The sequence below is a fragment of the Olea europaea genome, chromosome 10 (genome assembly GCF_002742605.1).
Source record: "Olea europaea var. sylvestris chromosome 10, O_europaea_v1, whole genome shotgun sequence".
Classification (NCBI taxonomy): Eukaryota; Viridiplantae; Streptophyta; class Magnoliopsida; order Lamiales; family Oleaceae; genus Olea; species Olea europaea.
The window spans coordinates 40,046,907-40,066,787 of record NC_036246.1 but is presented as its reverse complement, the minus strand read 5'-3'; the positions used below and the strand labels follow the sequence as shown (position 1 = coordinate 40,066,787).

Here is a 19,881-nt window from a genome sequence, read left to right as displayed (position 1 = left end):
AAGTGGTCTTAAGGGTAAGGGTAGCCATGCTCATGCAGCAATTGCTACCTTCTCTAGCTCCAAGCCAAAAGGCGAAATTTGAAAAAAAAGGAAAAGATCTAACAAAAAGCCAGGAAGCAACAAAAAGCCCAAATCAGATGGAACGCCAAAAGGCAAATGTTTCCACTGTGGTTGCAAAGGACACTGGAAGAAAGACTGCCCTGATGCACTGGCTAAAAAGCTGGGTGTTGATGAGTTTTTTATTGTTGAGTCATGTTTGGTGGTTGATTCTACAAATTTGTGGGTTGTAGACTCTAGAGCCACTAATCATATCTGCATGTCTATGCAGGTGCTTCATGAGAGCAGAAGACTCAGTGAGGGTCAGTTTAAAATTACCGTCGGCACAAAAGCTATAGTTTCAGCAAGAGCAATAGGAGTGATTTACTTTTATTTCAATAGTGGTAGGCATTTAATTCTTGAAGATTGTTATTATGTCCCACGGATGAAGTGAAATTTGATTTCTGTTTCTTATTTAATAGGACAAGGTTATTATGTAAACTATGCGCATGATGCGCTTCATATTATACAGAATAAAGCTCCTATTTGTACTGGATATTTAGTGAATGGTCTTTATATTTTAAATTGTGCCACAAATGAAATAAATGTTACTTCTGCAAACCATGAATGAATGTCTAACCATACTAGTGATACTTATTTATGGCATCTTAGACTTGGACATATTAACCTTAAATGGACATAAAGATTGGCTAGAGATGATCCACTTAACACACTTAAGGTCGAACCATTGTCAGTTTGTGATTCTTGTTTGGAGGGTAAAATGACCAAGAGATCCTTTCTAGCAAAAGGACATAGAGCTAAAGAAGTATTAGAACTAGTTCATTTTGATGTATGTGGACCTATGAATACACCTGTGAGTGGGGGTTATGAGTATTTATCACTTTTACCGATGATTACTCTAGATTCGGATACATCTACTTAATTACTTGAAAGTCAGATGTTTTTGAAAAATTCAAAGAGTATCGGGCTGAGGTCGAGAAACATTTGGGTAAAAATATTAAAACACTTTGATCAGATCGATGTGGCGAATATCTCTCGGGAGAATTCAGGGACTAATTAACAGAAAATGGTATTGTTTCTCAACTAAGTGCGCCGGGTACACCCCAACAGAATGGCATTTCAGAAAGAAGAAATAGGACATTGTTAGACATGGTTAGGTTAATGATGAGTTTCGCAACTCTACCTATCTCATTTTGGGGATATGCACTGAAAACAGCAGCATATGTTCTTAACTTAGTTCCTTCTAAGTCAGTTCCTAAGACTCTCCTGGAATTATGGAATGGGCTCAAGCCTAGCTTACGTTATATTCGAATTTGGGGATGTCCAGCTCATGTGCTGAAAGGGAAGGCAGAGAAGTTGGAGTCTAGATCAGAGATATGCCTGTTTGTGGGATACCCTAAAGGTACCAGGGGATATTATTTTTATAGTCCTCTAGATAGGGAAGTCTTTGTTAGCACAAATTCCACTTTCCTAGAGGATAAGTATATTAATGAACGCCAGTCCAAAAGCAAGGTCGTATTAGAAGAACTGAGTGGGAGCAATTCCACCACATCAATTCCTGAAACACAATCTCATGACAGACAACCCTTGGTGTCAGATATACCTAAACAATGTGTTTGAGTGGGAGAGATGAGTCATCCAATCCCATGGATCAAGTAAATGTTGAAGGTATTGAGGAGGTAATGGAACCACCTAATGGTGATACCAACATTGATACAAACGTTACAATTCCAAACGATGCCACAATCCAAGATCTACTGCCCCTTAGAAAAAGTCAGAGGGTTATTAGACCACCTTTTAGGTACTTATTAGTTGGAGAGTCCAATCAGGCGATCTCCACAACACAAGTTGATGACCCGACTTCATATAAGGAGGCCACGAATGATATGGATGCAGATTTATGGCAACAAGCTATGAATGCTGAAATGGAATCTATGTATTCCAATCAGGTCTGGAAACTTGTAGATGCACCAGAAGGGATAAAACTCATCGGGTGCAAGTGGGTCTATAAGAGAAAGAGAAAAGCAGATGGAAAAGTGGACACTTTCAAAGCAAGGCTAGTGGCTAAGGGTTTCACCCAACGAGAAGGCATAAATTACGAGGGGACCTTTTTTCCTGTGGCTATGCTTAAGTCTATCTGGATTCTTTTATCCATTGCAACTCATTTTGATTATCAGGTGTGGCAAATGGATGTCAAGACAGCTTTTTTGAATGACCATCTTGAGGAAAGTATTTATATGGTGCAACCAGATGGATTCATAGAACTTGGTCATGAAGACAAAGTTTGCAAGCTTCAGCGGTCCATTTATGGGTTGAAGCAAGTATCAAGATCTTGAAACAAGAGATTCGACGAAGTCATTAAGACATATGGTTTTGATCAGAATTTTGATGAACCCCGTGTCTATAAGAAGATACAGGAGAAAATTGTAATTTTTCTCGTGCTATATGTGGATGATATTCTACTCATTGGAAATGATGTTGGAGCATTATTGTCTACGAAAGCATGGTTGGCCCAATAATTTCATATGAAGGACTTAGGAGAAGCTAGCTATGTTCTAGGTATTCAGATCTTAAGAGATCGAAAGAACAAGCAGATAGCTCTATCCCAAGCTTCATACATTGATAAGATACTTGTCAGATTTGCCATGCGAGATTCCAAGAAAGGTAATTTACCTTTCAAGCATGGAATCCAACTCTCTAAGGATCAGTCCCCTAAGACTCCTGAAGAGGTGAAACGCATGAGTAGAATACCTTATGCATCGGCAGTTGGTAGTCTCATGTATGCTATGCTGTGCATTAGACCTGACATTTATTATGCTGTTGGTATGGTGAGTCGATATCAATCGAACCCTGGACCAGAACACTGGGTGACTGTAAAGCATATCCTGAAGTACCTTCGAAGGACAAGGAATTACATGCTAGTTTACTCATTACTAGATCTTGTTCCAGTGGGTTATATAGATTCAGACTTCCAGGCTGATAAGGACACTCGCAAGTCTACATTAGGATTACTGTTTACACTTGGTGATGGGCTATTATCTGGAGAAGTATCAAACAATCATGTATTGTTGATTCCACCATAGAGGCTGAGTATGTGGCAGCTTGTGAAGCTACTAAGGAAGCAATGTGGCTCAAAAAATTCCTAAAGGATATCGAGGTTGTGCCTGCATCTGCATAGCCCCTGACACTGTATTGTGATAACATTGGGGTAGTGGCAAATGCTAAAGAACTAAGGAGTCATCAAAAGGGTAAACAGATTGAACGAAAATATCATCTCTTGAGAGAGATAGTTAATAAAGGAGATGTGATTGTCAGTAAAATTGCTATTGGGGATAACCTCGCGAATCCATTTACAAAGAGCCTATCGGCCTAGGTTTTAATAGATATGTGTAAGGCATGGGGTTACAGAACATGACACATATACTTTAGGAAAAGTGGGAGATTTGTTGGGTTGTGTGCCCATATAATATAGTTTTGCTGATGTAAAAAAATAACAATAATATTTTTTATATTGAATAAAATTATGTTTATTCTATTTATTGCATTTGTTTATTGAGCATGCGAAATTAAAGTGCATGTGATCATTTTTAATAATATGAGTTTGGTACTTGCGTTGAGAAGTACAGTGAGATACAACTTATATTTTGATCATAAATAATTTATTCACTACCAATATATAAGGGTTAGCACCTTGTACTGGAAGGTTGTAGTGTTGACCGATTCACTATTCAAGTTTGTGATTTGTCCTTATCACAGAAATAGTTAAAGGTGACACTAATACACTTGGAGTGTATTGAACGGATCACATGTCGAATTTAATTCTATAGCATGACAGTGCGGAGAATTAAATTCTACTTGACCGCTGTGTATTTCATCTAAATCCTTTGACAGGATTATGTATATCTTTTCGCGATTTTAATTGTTCTTCGATTCATCAATGTGTGAGATCAATTTGATTGGTCAAATATATCGATGAGTTGGAAACTTATGAATGAGCGGAGTAGAGAACATGAATTTGTGTCGGGAACCGTCTCCCTGAAGATGGGTAGAGTGACTACTTGAGTATTTTTTGTTGAACGGTTAAAATCTGAGCTCAGTGTTTAGCGACAGCTAAACTTCAACATCTGTGATTTGTTCACAGGACTGTTGAAGAAAATGAAACTTAAGTTAGTAAGAATAATTAGAGGGGCAAAACGGTCATTTATACTCGTACCTAATTATCGGATCTTGGACATGGATAAAATACATATACGGCAGGTAAGAGGAAAGTATTACAGATTTATTAGTTTCTGTGATCTTATATATTCCAAGGATTTAGTCTTTTGCCTTTAGTGATAAGGCAATGACTAATAATTAGATTGGGTGGTCTAAGGTCGACTAGACAGGATCTAATTATTGGAGTTTGAAAAATATATGTCCGATCAGGTCCCTGTGGTAGCTCCATAAAGTATTGGAACTTAATTACGGTAATTATAATAGTTTTGGGCTTTATTGACGTCAAAATTAGCAAGGCTAATCTTAAGCCAGCTTTAACAAAAAAAGCGATTTATTGTTGAAAAAACACCACAAAATATGTTTAGAAAGTGTAATTGCGCCATAAGTTGTTATATGAATTCACTTGCCCTTTACAAGAGTCATATTCAACTATTTTTATACATAATTTTAGTCGAAATCACATCAAATCAGTTAAATCAGCAACAGTACTGAGCTCGAAACTCGGGTTGCAGAATTCTCCTGTAATTGGTCGACAAGGCCAGTGGCCACGTGTCAATATTTCCCCAGGTAATGATGACCTACAAGGGGCTTGAGGATTATGACTTAGGATTGGTAGTTTCGGGCGGTGATAATGTCACCTGCGGCAAGTGTATTTGATTATAGGGTGATGTGACAGGTGTAATCATGATGTTTTTCTAAGATAACGGCAGGATTGTCCGACCTGGGAGTAAGAACCGAACTCCCATTTGTCTGAGGTGGGGTTCGTGAATTGTTTTAACTTAGATTGGAGTTTGGTTGTCAACAGTTACCCCCAGGTCAGTTCTATCGTAAGGGGGCTGACCTCAATGATGTTTTCTCCAAGAAGTGCATTTATTGTTGCGCCAAGTGTCATCTTTTGACGGGGATGAGCTGTACGACATTTGTAAGTAGCTTCTTTAGCAAGCTTAGTTAAAACTACGTCGTTTTGGTCTCTCAAGCTTCTGAGCCGTTGATTTTTCTCCCCATTTCTGGATAGACGGTTCAGATCGCGCCCTCTCAGTTTCTCTTTCTTTAAATTCCTTTTGGCCAGCCATTTCGCCTCTTATTTCGCTGGTTTATTCTCTCTCAAATATTCGGGCAATCTCCTGAGTTCGTTTTTCCATTTTCGAGTGAGGTCGTTTTCCCAATTCATTTCCCAGGTATTGTTTTGTTCTTATTTTTCTTCCTCCTTTCAGTTTGTGCTTTGTTTCCTAGTTTATACATGAGTTCTGACGAGTCTAGAGTTCATTCCTGGGGAAACCAGCAGGAAGAGTCTGTTCCTATTTCCATAATTAACCCAATCGACTTAGGATGTCCTGTCATGTACTTTGGATGTGAAGGTTCCAAGAGAGAGGGTAGATCCAATAAGAATGTTGCGAAGAGTAATTCTGAAGAGTGGGGGGCGAGTTCTTACAGGTCAGTCGTAACAAGGGATATGTTAGCCAGCTGGCGAGCAAAATACGCTATCCCTAGTTCAGTAGTGATGATAATACCAAAACCATCTGACCGGGATGATACTCCTTCTGAGAGATGTGTTGCTCTGAACTCAACTATCCTTTAGGCCGGCCTTAGACTTCCCTTTCCTAGGGTGATTCGTAAATTCCTTTCTTCCTAGGGCTTAGCTCCCACGCAGCTATGCCCTAACGGGTGGTAAACCTTAATCGCCGTCATTATTCTGTGGGACCAAATGGGGAATATCGAGCTTAGTGTCTAGCAGTTCGACTCTCTGTTTACTTTTAAGGAGGATGGGAAGAACTCGATTGGTGGTACACAAGCGTTAGGCCCAGGATGGGAGGTTCTCTGGTGTTAGACACCCCTTCCTCAATTAAGAAATGGAAGGAAGAGTGGTTCTATGTATCGGGGGAGTGGCAATTTCATTCTACCGAGGTGAATAGAGAGGACGTGGTCCCCAGGCTCTATCATTCTTTATGTAAGTGTTTTTATGCTTTAGTCTTTTAGCAAAACGTCTGTTGACGAAATAGTGACCTCGGTATTTTTCCTTTTTACAGATTACAAGAAGGAGACATTAACCAAAGATACGCAGAGACGAGCTGAGGTAATAAGATCGTTACCCAAAAGGCAAAGGTCTTGTAAGTTTGTGATCTCAGATCCGAACTTATTCCGGGCTGGCTTGGTGCAAGTACGAGTTTTAAGTTCGGCTCCTTCCAGTTCAGGTAATATTTTGAGCCTCATTCGCGGTTGTGGTTTCTTTATATATTTATTTATTTATTGAGCATTTCACTATTTTCTTAGTTCATCAAGACAAGATACGGGGCTACAAGACAGCGATTGCGGCCAGATGAAAAAAGAAAGATGTCCCCGAACGGTCAGAGAGCCATTTTGAAGAGGTGGAGGAGGAGGTTCCACTGAAGAGGAACCGATATGCGCTCTCGGCAACGCTGAGGATTCCTGAGATTGTGCCTTTATCTTGCCCGTCTCCTACTCTGTCGTCGCCTTCTTTGCCATCCCCAATTGCACCCACCCTCTGCTGTCGAGACCAGTTCTGTGAACTCACGGGAGAGGTGCCCAGATTTACAGAGGCCGAGCTTGGAGAGTTTGGTGGGACATCGACTAGAGATATTTCTTGATTATCTCCAAGCTCCTTCTCCTTAGGTGACTGCCGCGCTCACTTCACAATTGAAGGAGTCAGCTAATCTGCTTACCCGAAGCTGGGGTAAGAGAGAGCAGGGCTATCTAAATGAGATGCCCATTGGTAAGGCCTTGGTCACTGCTCAGCCCCATGGTCACCAATCAATTTTATACATGATGGTAGTGGCGAACAAGGTATACTTCCTACTTTATGGTGTTTTTAATTTCTTTTGAGCAACTGTTTTATTGACTTACTTGATTTTTGAAAAACAGGTGAAGTCTGACCTGGACAAGCTTATAGAGGCAAAGGATCAAACATTTAGTCTTTATAACAGCATAGAGGCTGAAAAGGCCCAGTTTGCTCTGAAGGAGAGGGAGTATGAAGAGAAGCTGAATTAGATGGGGATCGAGCTGAACTCCAGGATCGACATCAAGGAAAAACCGATGGGAGAAATCAAGGTCTTGAGGGCCTCAGAGTAAGAAGCCAGAGCTTGGGTTGAGGAAGAGTGTGGTAAGGTCACGGAGGCCATCCAAAAAGTGCAAGAGGCCAACAAAAGGGCAAGGAAGGCCACCAGAAGGGCTGAAGAGGCTAAGGCCAAGGCTGATAGAGCGGTGGAGACTAGGAAGGAGTCCCCCGAGTTTGACGTCGTAGCCCAGGACGTCTACGTGGTAGCACTGGAGGAGCTGATGGGGCACATCAGGAAGGAGAAGCCTGACATTGACGTGGACTTTTTGGATGAAGCGCTGGAGGGGCAGAAGGAGGAGCTGCGGAAGTTGTCTGAGGCTGCTGGAGTCCGGATATTACCGGTTGTCCAAGATGTTGAGGGTAGTACCCCAGTCCCCAAGACACCTAGGAGTTTTTTTTTTTGTCTTGAAAACATTGTGTGGTATTTAGTTTTGTAATATGTTTTGGCTTATTAGTGAACTTCGTTTTGATGTTTCATGGCATTTTGTTTGGAATGAATGATTGTTTATGCTCAGTATGGTTTCTTTAGTAGCGATCTTGTTTATATGTGACAATACCTCATAAGTTTAGCCAAATTTGTATGAGTCTCATAGTAGCATGTAGAATTGCTTCGAATGAATTTTACCTAGTTGTGCTGTAGAACCCCAAATAATTTTAAACACCTTAGTGGCACTAAGACATGAATATTGGATGGCTAAAGTATACTTCAGATTTTTAGTCTCATTTAAGACTCATTTACGACATAGAAAACATTAGATTTGAAAAATGATATCTAAAGAAAAGTTGTAGCTCTTTGAGTTAGCTTTCCAACGCACTTTGAATTATCTTAATCAGATATCAGGAGAAGAAGTTATGATAGAAATACTAAAGGCTATACAGTATCAACTGAAGTACGCTGAATATGAAAAGTCAAATTCCTACACGATTTTCTAGCACCTTCTTAAACCTATAACTCTCACATAAATAGCACCCGTATTAATGAGTATTAAACCCTTCACTTACCCTTAAATTGTGAGATTTTCACCTATAAATAGGCCCCAATGCATACACATTTTTCACACCAAGACTAAAGTTTCTAAGCATAAAAGAGAGAGTTTTCAAATCTAGAAAAAAGAAAAATGAGAGGGAGGAAAATTAATTTTTCCTAAAAGTTTTTGTGCTATCAAGAAGTGTTTTCCAAGCATCAATTCTCAACGGAGTGTTTTTTTTTTTTAAATATCAAAGGAGTGCATTTTTCAACAAGGTTCAAAGCATCAATCAAGGTAGGTAGAGGTGCAAAGTGTTAATTCGTGTTAAGTTATAAGTTTCTAGCAAATGAAGATTTATGTTAATGTTTGTATGTCTAATGGTACCTCCGGTACGGCATACACCTCCATGTCTAATGGTACCCCGAGTACGGTATGTACTTCCGGCCGAGGCGTCGTGTTAAGTCATGACTCTACGTGTTTGGAATTCTACCGAAAATTCTACTATGAAAAGGTTTCTAAAGTTACAGCTTTGAAATGTATAGCTTGATCACGAATGCACCAATGATATCTATTGAGTCTTTTTAACTCACGGGTTTAACCCATTCTCTACAGATTGATATGATTCTACCTTAGGCCTGGATAATGGAAAAGATGGAGAGTGGTGCAACGAGCCCATGGAAAACCCGGTGAACAAGTTATTTAGATTTATTTTTGTGAAAGTTTTCAATGTTATTTCTTTAAAGTATTTGAATAACGCTGAATGCGAGAGCAAGTTGTGTTTTCTTCAAATAAATTACATTCCATTTTTTTATCTCAATGTTTTAATTAAAGTATTTGAAAGGTTGTTATTAAAATTATCATTGTAAAAATTAAGCTTCCGCTAAAATATATTTTCCTATGACTAAATCACCGGTTAGTTAAGTAAAGTAAGTAGAAATAGCACCCGTATTAATGAGTATTAAACCCTTCACTTACCCTTAAGTTGTGAGATTTTCACCTATAAATAGGCCCCAATGCATACACATTTTTCACACCAAGACTAAAGTTTCTAAGCATAAAAGAGAGAGTTTTCAAATCTAGAAAAAAGAAAAATGAGAGGGAGGAAAATTAATTTTTCCTAAAAGTTTTTGTGCTATCAAGAAGTGTTTTCCAAGCATCAATTCTCAACGGAGTGTTTTTTTTTTTTAAATATCAAAGGAGTGCATTTTTCAACAAGGTTCAAAGCATCAATCAAGGTAGGTAGAGGTGCAAAGTGTTAATTCGTGTTAAGTTATAAGTTTCTAGCAAATGAAAATTTTTGTTAATGTTTGTATGTCTAATGGTACCTCCGGTACGGCATACACCTCCATGTCTAATGGTACCCCGAGTACGGTATGTACTTTCGGCCGAGGCGTCGTGTTAAGTCATGACTCTACGTGTTTGGAATTCTACCGAAAATTCTACTATGAAAAGGTTTCTAAAGTTACAGCTTTGAAATGTATAGCTTGATCACGAATGCACCAATGATATCTATTGAGTCTTTTTAACTCACGGGTTTAACCCATTTTCTACAGATTGATATGATTCTACCTTGAGCCTAGATGATGGAAAAGATGGAGAGTGGTGCAACGAGCCCATGGAAAACCCGGTGAACAAGTTATTTAGATTTATTTTTGTGAAAGTTTTCAATGTTATTTCTTTAAAGTATTTGAATAACGCTGAATGCGAGAGCAAGTTGTGTTTTCTTCAAATAAATTACATTCCATTTTTTTATCTCAATGTTTTAATTAAAGTATTTGAAAGGTTGTTATTAAAATTATCATTGTAAAAATTAAGCTTCCGCTAAAATATATTTTCCTATGACTAAATCACCGGTTAGTTAAGTAAAGTAAGTAGTGTTCCGGTCCACAAGGGGTCGGAGCGTTACATGTGCAGCACTTGCTTTCCAAATGAGGCTTATGCATTGGGAATTTCTACTAAGTGTCGTACCACATACGGCCTTAGCTCGGCCTGCGTATGGAGCAGAGCTTTGAGAATTCTTTAGGAGAAATTTTGTCTAAGTGTCGCAGTACATGCGACCTTAGATCGACCTGCGTAATTTCGTAGAATTCCTTAGGAGGAATTTCGTAGAATAACCTTAGATTGGTCTGCATAAGGGGCAAGGCTTCGTTGGATTTCTTAGGAGGAATTTCCACTAAGAGTAGCACTACGTACGACCTTAGATCAACCTACGTATGGAGTAGGGCTTTGTAAGATTCTTTAGGAGGAATTCCCACTAAGGGTCACAGAACGTACGACCTTAGATCGGTCTGCGTATGGAGCAGAGCTTTGTAAGATTCCTTAGGATGAATTTTCACTAAGGGTCATAGCACTTACGACCTTAGATCAGCCTATGTATGGAGCAAGGCTTTGTAAGATTCCTTAGAAAGAATTTCCACTGAGGGTCGCAGCACGTATGACCTTAAATAAGCCTGCGTATGGAGCAGGGTATTGTAAGATTCTTTAGGAGGAATTTCTACCAAATGTCGCAGGGTTTTGTAAGATTCTTTAGGAGAAATTTCCACCAAGGTTCGCAGCACGTACGACCTTAGATCGGCCTGCGTATGGAGCACGGCTTTGTAAGATTCCTTAGGAGGAATTTTCACCAAGGGTCGCAGTACATACGACCTTAGATCGACCTAGTTATGGAGTAGGGTTTTGTAAGTTTCTGACAGAATGTAGAACAAAATGTTCAAAAATAGGAAGTCTCTTTTTATTGATGCGATTGACATTACAAACGGGCTTTATGTGTCATGGACTTTTCCCGTTCACTAATAGTACTACTTAAGGTGTTCAGCATTCCAAGGATGGGGTAAGGATCTACCCCCCAAGTCTTCTAGTTTGTATGCCCCTTTTAGTAGGACCTTCATTATCAGATAGGGACCTTCCCAATTCGGACTCAGGCATCCACTGCCTACCTCTCTTGTGGGGAGGAATACCTTCCATAAGATGAGGGATCCTACCTTGAATTCTATTTTTTGCACTTTTTTTGATTGTAGTACTTGGCGTTCCGCTGTTTGTAAATGACATTTTTGAGTTCGACATTGTTCCTTTTTTCCTCGACTAGGTCGAGTTCTATACGAAGAGCTATATGGTTTCTTTCTTCGTCGTAAACAGTTATGCACAGCGAGGGAATGCTGACTTCCAGCAGGATCACAGCCTCTATGCCGAAAGCCAGTGAGAACGAGGTTTTCCCCGTGCTAGTCCTTGCAGTGGTGCGATAAGAAGATAGCACACTGGGGAGTTCTTCGGCCCATCCTCCTTTAAACAAGTCGAGTTTTACTTTCAATTTGTGCTCAAAATCTTGTTAATGGCTTTGACTTGGCCATTTGCCTGTGGATGGTTCGGCGTTGAGAAATGTTTCTTGATGCCGAAATCTTCACAGAAATTTGAAAGTCGTGCGTTGTCGAACTGTTTTCCATTATCCATAACAATGGAGTGAGGTATGCCGAACCTGCAGATGATTGATTTCCACAAAAATTCGGTTGTTTTTTGTTCGATGATCTTGGCAAGTGGCTCTACCTCGGCCCATTTGGTGAAGTAATCAACTGTGACGATGGCAAACTTTACACCTCATTTTCCAATGGGCATAGGTCCAATTAGGTCGACCCTCCATTTTACAAAGGGCTAGGTGTTGTTATTGGGTTCAGTTCGCGCGGATGAGTATTTATGATGGGGGCGAGGCTCTGGCACTTATCACATCTTTTGACAAATTGAAGGGAATCACATCTTATTGCAGGCCAGAAGTATCATTGTCGTATGATCTTGTGGGCTAGTGAGAGCCCACTTGAATGGTTTCCACAAATTCCTTCATGAAGTCTTGCAAGGCGTGCTGAGCTTCTTCTTTGTTCAAACACCTTGGCAAAGGTGTAGAATATCTTCGTTTGTATAGTACATCATCCATGAGTGTGTACCTGGCTAACCTGATTCGGAGCTTTCTAGCCTCTGTAGAGTTTTCGGGACATTTTCCGATTTTTAGGTAGGCGATGATCTTGTCCTGCTAGGTTGGTTTGGGGTTTATCATCATAAGGATCACTTCGGCCAACTCGGTGGACGATAAGGATATTCTTTCCACGGGGATGCTATCGAACTCTTTGATTCCCTCACTGGTGGTTAGACAGGCCAGTGCGTCGACGTGATCGTTCTGAGATTGGAGAATTTGTTTGACTTGGGTAGTGTTGAACCTTTCAAGTTCTTTCCTTGCAACTCGTAGGTAGTTGTCCATTCTTTCTTCTTTCGCCATATATATACCGTTGACCTGATTCATGACTAGTTGGGAGTCGCTGTGTATGATTAGGTAGGAGATTTCCAACCCTGAGGCCATCCTTGCTCAGGCAATGAGAGCTTCGTACTTAGCCTCATTGTTTGAGGCTTTAAAGTCAAATGACAAGGCTTCGCAGAATATGTGATGTTCAGGGCTGATTAATACGATGCCTGCCCCAGATTGTTCTCCGGTGGATGAACCGTCGATGTAAAGTTTCCATGGGATTTTTTCTGTAGTTCCTCAATTGGAATAGACAAAGTCGGCAAGTGCTTGGCCCTTGATGGAGGAACGAGGCGTGTATTTGATGTTGAATTGTCCAAGCTTGACTGCCCATTTTACCATCCGACCTGAAGTGTCGAGTCTTTGCAGTGTTTACCTCAATGGAGAGTTGGTGAGGACTTCAATGGGGTGTTCCAAGAAATATAGCCTCAATTTTCACGCTGCTATTAGCAGGGTGAATGCCAGTTTCTCTACAAGCGAATATCTGAGCTCGGCTTCGTGAAGCGCTTTGCTTACATAATAGACTGGGTGTTGAATGCTATTTTCTTCTCGGGTTACAATGGCACTAATGGCATGCTCTTAAACAGATAAATAAAGCTTCAGGACCTCGCCAGCCTTAGGTTTTGAAAGCAACGAAGGCTGAGCTAGTTGTCTATTTAGCTTGTTAAAGGCGTCATGACATTCTTTGGTCCATTCGAGCACATTTTCTTGGATTCAACTTCATTCCATACTTCCTCAGTATATCAAACATCTCGACCAAGTGCTGACAGTGGTCCTTGGCCTTGATGCTTTTGACCAGCATATCATCAGCATACATTTCCTTTGTTTTTCCGATTTGTTGGGAAAACATGAAATTCACAAGTCATTGGTAGGTGGTGCCAGCGTTTTTGAAACTAAATGGCATTACTTTGTAGCAATAAAGACCTCTGTCATTTACAAACGAGGTATGTTCTTGATCTGGACCGTATATCGGTATCTGGTTAAATCTGAAATACGCATCCATAAAGTTGAGTAGTTCGTGTCCGACAGTGGCGTCCACCATTTGATCTATTCTTGGCAAAGAAAAACTATCTTTGGGGCATGCTTTGTTGAGATCGGTAAAGTCTATGCATACCCTCCAATCTCCGTCGTGTTTTTCACAAGGACCAGATTTGCGACCCAATTTGGGTATTTTGCTTCACGAAGAAAACCATTGTGCAACTATTTTTGCACCTCCTTGTTAAGTGCTTTATATCTTTCAGGGTTCAGAGATCGTCATTTTTGCTGCTTTGGCCGAATTGAAGGATCCACCTGTACTTTGTAGCATGCAATATTGGGATCTATTCCTCTCATGTCACCATGATTCCAGGCGAAGACATCAAGGTTTTGTCTAAAGAAGGCCACAATCTCGTTTGGGTGGAGGGCTGCAGCTTGCGCTAGACTTTGAGCTCCTTTGTTGGGTCCTTAGTACAGACTTAAACTCCTTCTAGTTTTTCGACGGGTTTTCCACCTTCGATCCTGGTCCGCGGGTCTAGTGGAATGAGTTCGGATTCCCATAGGTTCGCTAAATGCATTCTCGGGGGTTGAGTTGATGGCTAGTACAGGCTTTCCATTGACATCTTTTGACGAGCTCCCTATTTCCTTTGACTTCACCCACACCTTGGGGTGTGGGGAATTTGATAGAATAGTGATGTAGGGAAACTACTGCTCTCAGGCTAAAGAGTAGGGGTTGTCCCATTACAGCATCATAAGGGGAGGGAGTGTCGAATACCACGAACTCAGAGTTCGTCTTCACCTGCCGAGGTGCTGATCCTGACTCAGCTTTGAGTTTGATCAATCCTTTGGCAGAAGTCAAGGCTCCGCTTAATCCTAGGATTTTATTTGGGTATGGTCGAAGGAAGTTAGCAGGGATGCCCATTCGTTTAAGGGTATTACTAAATAGAATGTTCAGAGCGCTTCCTTTATCCACCAAGACTTTGGGAATGGTTACCTCGACCACAAGCAACGAGATTACCAGAACTCCGAGGTATGGATGTGGGTCTGCCTCCTTCTCGTCAAAGGACAGTTACTCATCTGTGGCTTTTTTGAGGTTCTTCTCAGTTATGCCGATCTCCGAGAGATCTGCAACGATTGGTCTCTTCAATCTGGCTTCCTCGACCTGCATGTTCGTCCTACCCCTTAGCATGTTGACTTATGGCCTTGGCAGGTCGACATTGCAGGCCCTTGCAGTAGCTTGATCTCTTCGAATAATTCTTGTCCCGTAAGGAGTGGGAAATTCATGCAATAATAATAAATTGATGTGACAGCTTTTAGCTCGTGCAAAATGGGTCGTCCCAATATTGCATTATAATTGGATGGCAAATCGACTACCACAAAATCTGCTAGGATCCTTCTTCAGCGAGGAGTTTTACCCAGCTCCACAATAAGGATGATATGACCTCAGGCTTCGATAGGATCCCCAGGGAATCCTGTAGTTTCCTTGGGTACGATTGGAGGTAGCGTTTTGATATTTTCAACTACCTCAAAGTTCGTGAGTGCAGTATGTTGACCGAACTTCCATTGTCTACCAAAGTGCGGTGGACTTTTATTTTGGCAACCGTCATTGTAACCACTAGGGCGTCACTCTGGTCTTGAAGGATTCCTTCAGAATCTTCTTCCGTGAATCAGAACCATTTAGGGTCTATACCGATCTCTGAGGGGTTAGATTCCAATAGTTCGGCATGGTTCTTGTACTTCGGGCTTGTCTTCGTCTCGCTCTTCTGGATCCCTCAATATACTGATTTCCTCCTACCATCAATTTAATTTCGGCATGTGGGGGTGGATTACGGTTAGGGACTGCCTGCTGAGCTTATGTGGGAGGCCCCTGTAGCAGCGGCTACTACGTCGTAGGTCGATCTACTTCTTTTGACTTGGTAACAAACTCCTGTAACCGACCTCTTTGAATTAAGGATTCAACTTCCTCTTTTAAGTCTCAACAGTTATCAGTGTCATGGCCCACCATCCTGTGATATCGATAGTATCATCCTTGATGTTGTCCTGCTTGTCCGTCCTTTAGGATCACAGGTCTGCGAAATGCCTTTTTTGCATTGGCTTGCGTGAATACCTTTACCAAGGAGGCTTTGAGTGGGTGGTACTCCCGGAATTTGTATGGCTGAGCCCTAGGACATTCTCTTTCTCTCCTATCCTTCTTTCTTTCGAGTTGGGGACTGTGACTTGATTTTTTCTCCTTCACCGTATTGCTGAGATCAGTTTCGCATCTGGCTTCCTCTTGGTCAGAGGTTGCTTCTTCAGCACCTATGTCTTTCTCAGCTCAGTTCAGGAACTCGTGATAAATCATTGGACCGTCCTCGTGTACTGACCACCAGAATCTCATTTTGGGCCTTAGTCCTGCTAATATGGTCATGAGTGTCACATCATCAGATATTTTTTCCACTTCCTTGGATTGCTTGTTGAACCTGCTCAGATAGCTTTTGAGAGATTCACTTCTTCCTTGCTTGATGCTCACTAGTCGTTCTTTGGGTATGGTTCTGGCTTTGGAGCCCATAAACTGGGCCAAGAATGTCGTGACCAGATCATTTCAATTCTTTATCGACCTCTCGTGCAGTCTCCTAAACCATCTCTGAGCTCTGAGTCCCAGAGTCAGGGGGAATGCCCGACACATGATTACGTTGCTTGTCCCCTGTAGTTCCATCCACGAGGTGTATTTGTCAAGGTGGCTGAGGGGATCACCATCCATTTCGTATGCGGCCATCTGGGAAATTTTCAAATTTTCAGGTAATGGTTCCATAAGGATATCCTTAGTGAAGGAGAATGTCGTTGGGTTTGGTAATCTTCAGTGCCACCTTTATTTTTAGCCTCCAGGTCGGTGATGCATTTTTTAAGTGCGCTTAGTTCGGGTTCTGTTTGTTCCAAATGACGTTTTCGGTCGATTTGTCCTTGCATAGGAGTCAGCGAGTGTTGTGTCCCCAATCTATCGAACACACTTGCAGTCCTCCTTGCCCCAGGTTCCTTACTTCTAACCTCATCAGTTTGGCTTCTCCTCTTGAAAAGTGGAGAGTCCTCCTAGTGGGGGGACGCCTTGCCTTTGTCCTTACAGAAGATTCCACCTCGATATCTGGTGGGGACGAGTGGGCTTGACTCCTTTCCAATCGTCCCAATGTGTTCGTCAATTTTTCCAGGGCTTCCCTCATGGCGATCGTTTGAGGGTCCTGCCGTTGTGGAGAACTTGGTGGTGTATTCGTTTCATGAGGATAGGTGTGAGATGGATTTCTGGAACTTGAGTTATGACTCATGGCTCTCGGATTTTGTGGAGAGAATGAGATTATTTTTCATAATTAGGGCCCTCCTAGCGCCAAACTGTTAACGTCAAAATTAGCAAGGCTAATCTTAAGCCAACTTTAAGAAAAAGGTGATTTATTGTTGAAAAAAGACCACGAAATATATTTAGAAAATGTAATTGTGCTATGAGTTATATGAATACACTTGCCTTTCACAAGAGTCCTATTCAACTATTTATACATAATTTCAGTCGAAATCACATCAAATCAGCAATAGTACCGAGTTCGGAAATCGGGTCGCCGAATTCTCTTGTGATTGGTCGACGAGGCCCGTGGCTATGTGTCAATATTTTCTCCAGATAATGATGACCTGCAAGGGGCTTGAGGATTAGGACTTAGGATTGGTAGTTTCAGGCGGTGATGATGTCACCTGTGGCAATTGCATTTGATTGATAGAGTGATGTGACAGGGGGTAATCATGATATTTTTATGAGATAACGGCAGGATTGTCCGAGTAGAAACCGAACTCCCATTTGCCTGAGATGGGGTTAGCGAACTATTTTAACTTAGATCAGAGTTCGGTTGTCAACAGGCTTAATTGTAATTACAATAAAGTTTTGTACTTAGTTTGTAATTGTAATTAAAGTTATAGGACTACACATGCAATTATATGTAAACTAATTAGAATTGAACTTAAATTAGAACTCCTACTTGAGTTTTAATTTGAACTCTTGTTTGAATGTGGAATTATAATTGTACTAGAATCCTATAATCTTTTTTCTATAACTAGAGACTAGATTGATAGAAAAAAAATACAACATTCATAAATTCATAAGATTCAAATTTGTATAGAGAAAATATATTATTTTCTTGTTGTCTAAGATTCAAGAATTAGTTTCTAGATTAATTGAAAGAAGGTGCCCACACGCTGGTGTAGTCTTTTCGTTGGAGAATACTATAGAAGGTTTGAAGCACCAAGATTCTTGCAATTAAAGGAGACAGAAGTTCACGGATCAGAATCAATTCAAGATTGATTATTGAACTTAAGTATAAGATTCAAATCCTTTAATTTTGTTATAACATATACGTGAACATCTAGACGATCTTGCTTATTGAATTAAAGAAATTTTTAATTTCTAATTAACTCCGCTTCCGCATTCCAACAATTGGTATCAGAGCAATCTAGATCGTTCACGTGCTTGTTATTTTTGAATCTTGATTGCATGTTCTAGTCTAGCGATGTCTAGGAAATTTTTATATGTTGATTGAATGATTGGATTATTTTAAACTGTGAACCAATTATTTGTGGCTGGTCTTTGTCCTAATTTGTTATTTTGAGTCTGTAACAAGATAGGTGGATTACGACTCCATCATCTTGATTTAATTTTCTGTACAATTAGATTCAAAATTTGTAAGCCTATGGGACATAGGAATTTATGTAATTCTTGAATCTTGAAAGTTGATTGGAAATTGAAGAAGAAGACTTGAAGACGTATATATATATATATATAAAAAAACCAAAAACGGCATAAAAGAATCCCTCTTTTTTGAAGAAAAAGAAGAAATAATACATAATATCGTAACACAGAAAAAAAAACAACAATAACAACTAACTAACCTAAGAAAGCTCGTTAAGATACTTCACATCCCAACTATTTAATTTACTTGCAGATTTCTTGTCCTTACGTTTGAGAGAGCGAAATAGTGTCTTAGTTTTGTTGGAAGAAGATTTACGAGAAAGTAATAATACAAAACACTTTTCACATTTATATTATTTCATTTCTGGAAGGTACAACATTCAACAACGTCAGAAGATATTTTTGAAACTAAGCTATAGTAACCGACATTAGATGGTTGAATAAAGTCAACAAAGGCAGCAACAATTAATGCAGTTATATATATATATATATATATATATTTATATTTATTTATTTATTTATTTAAATACAAATCTTTGAATTATTTGCCCTCCGTATGTTCCAAAAAAATTCCCATCTCGTCACTCCTGAACTAAGCTAACACTATGGACCTTAACGCTCCACAACTCTCATCTCTTACGAGATAGTGTTAAGTTAGTCTTATCCCCAATGAATATATTGATTTTGGTAGAGAAAGTTGGTAGAATTTTATGAGGAAAAGAATACACACCCAAATATGGGAAAACTTCTTTGTATAAATGTAAGAAAAAATTATTTACAACATCTCAAATATTTTCTCTCTATAAGATATCCCCCTATGTCACTTTAACTCCCAGTCTATTCATTGGAATTTTCTCTCAGCTCCCCACCATTCCCTCCATGCATCTCTTCATGGGATTTTACAAATGATTCAACACATCTATTTAAAGGCAAACTCTTGTTGGACAAGTTAGCATTAATGGCTAGAATTTATTTGATTTAAGAGCCTTCATTGTCTGTGTAACGCCCCGAGATCTTTTTCATCCTCATTATTTTATTCCTTTATAAAAATAGGCTCGAGGTGTTACTAGATTTTCTTTATCTAATTTAAACGAAAATATCACTTTCATTAAGTGTTGAAAATGCATAAAAATAGTTATTAAACAATGTGCACAAAATTCAATATGAAGATGTTCTTTAAATAAAAGTTTGACAATTATATTTTTTAAAGCATTTACTTGTCGACCCCATAAGTATCACTCAGTCAATCTTCTACGCGTCCATACAACCCACTCTCAGCTGAAATTTTAATAAGAGTGACTATTTTGAAAACACTCAGTAAGAATACGTATACATTCTTATTCATATGATATAAATATAAAACTAACATAACATACCAACATTTCTTAGATTTAGAGCTCAATGAATTTTTTAAGAATCCTCATATCCTGTAGAATTTAACATTTTTTATCAAACGGTCAATCCTATAGGATTTAATATCTTTGACATAATGGTCCATCCCAAAGAATTTAACATCGAGTTCGACCCGAAGGTCTCATAGCATTTTATGCCAAAAATTATACAAATATCAAGGAATAAGAATTTATAATTTTGCACGATATATTCTTACCTC

At 39.8% G+C, this 19,881-nt stretch overlaps 1 protein-coding gene across 1 annotated transcript; it reads left to right on the top strand.

Annotated features, from left to right (window-relative positions):
* Positions 1 to 817: 817 nt before the first annotated feature.
* On the top strand, positions 818 to 1,677 carry LOC111400651. Its single transcript, XM_023028049.1, has 2 exons — positions 818 to 915; positions 1,266 to 1,677. Exons 1-2 carry the CDS (start codon positions 818 to 820, stop codon positions 1,675 to 1,677), a joined length of 510 nt encoding a protein of 169 aa, XP_022883817.1.
* The last annotated feature ends 18,204 nt before the right edge of the window (positions 1,678 to 19,881 follow it).

What these genes read in the sequence shown, in the direction of transcription:
- LOC111400651 (XM_023028049.1), top strand. Translation starts at nt 818, where the DNA reads ATGACCAAGAGATCCTTTCTAGCAAAAGGACATAGAGCTAAAGAAGTA. An exon ending in CCTATGAATACACCTGTGAG is followed by an intron (nt 916 to 1,265) that starts TGGGGGTTATGA and finishes GGGATATGCACT; the next exon opens with GAAAACAGCAGCATATGTTC.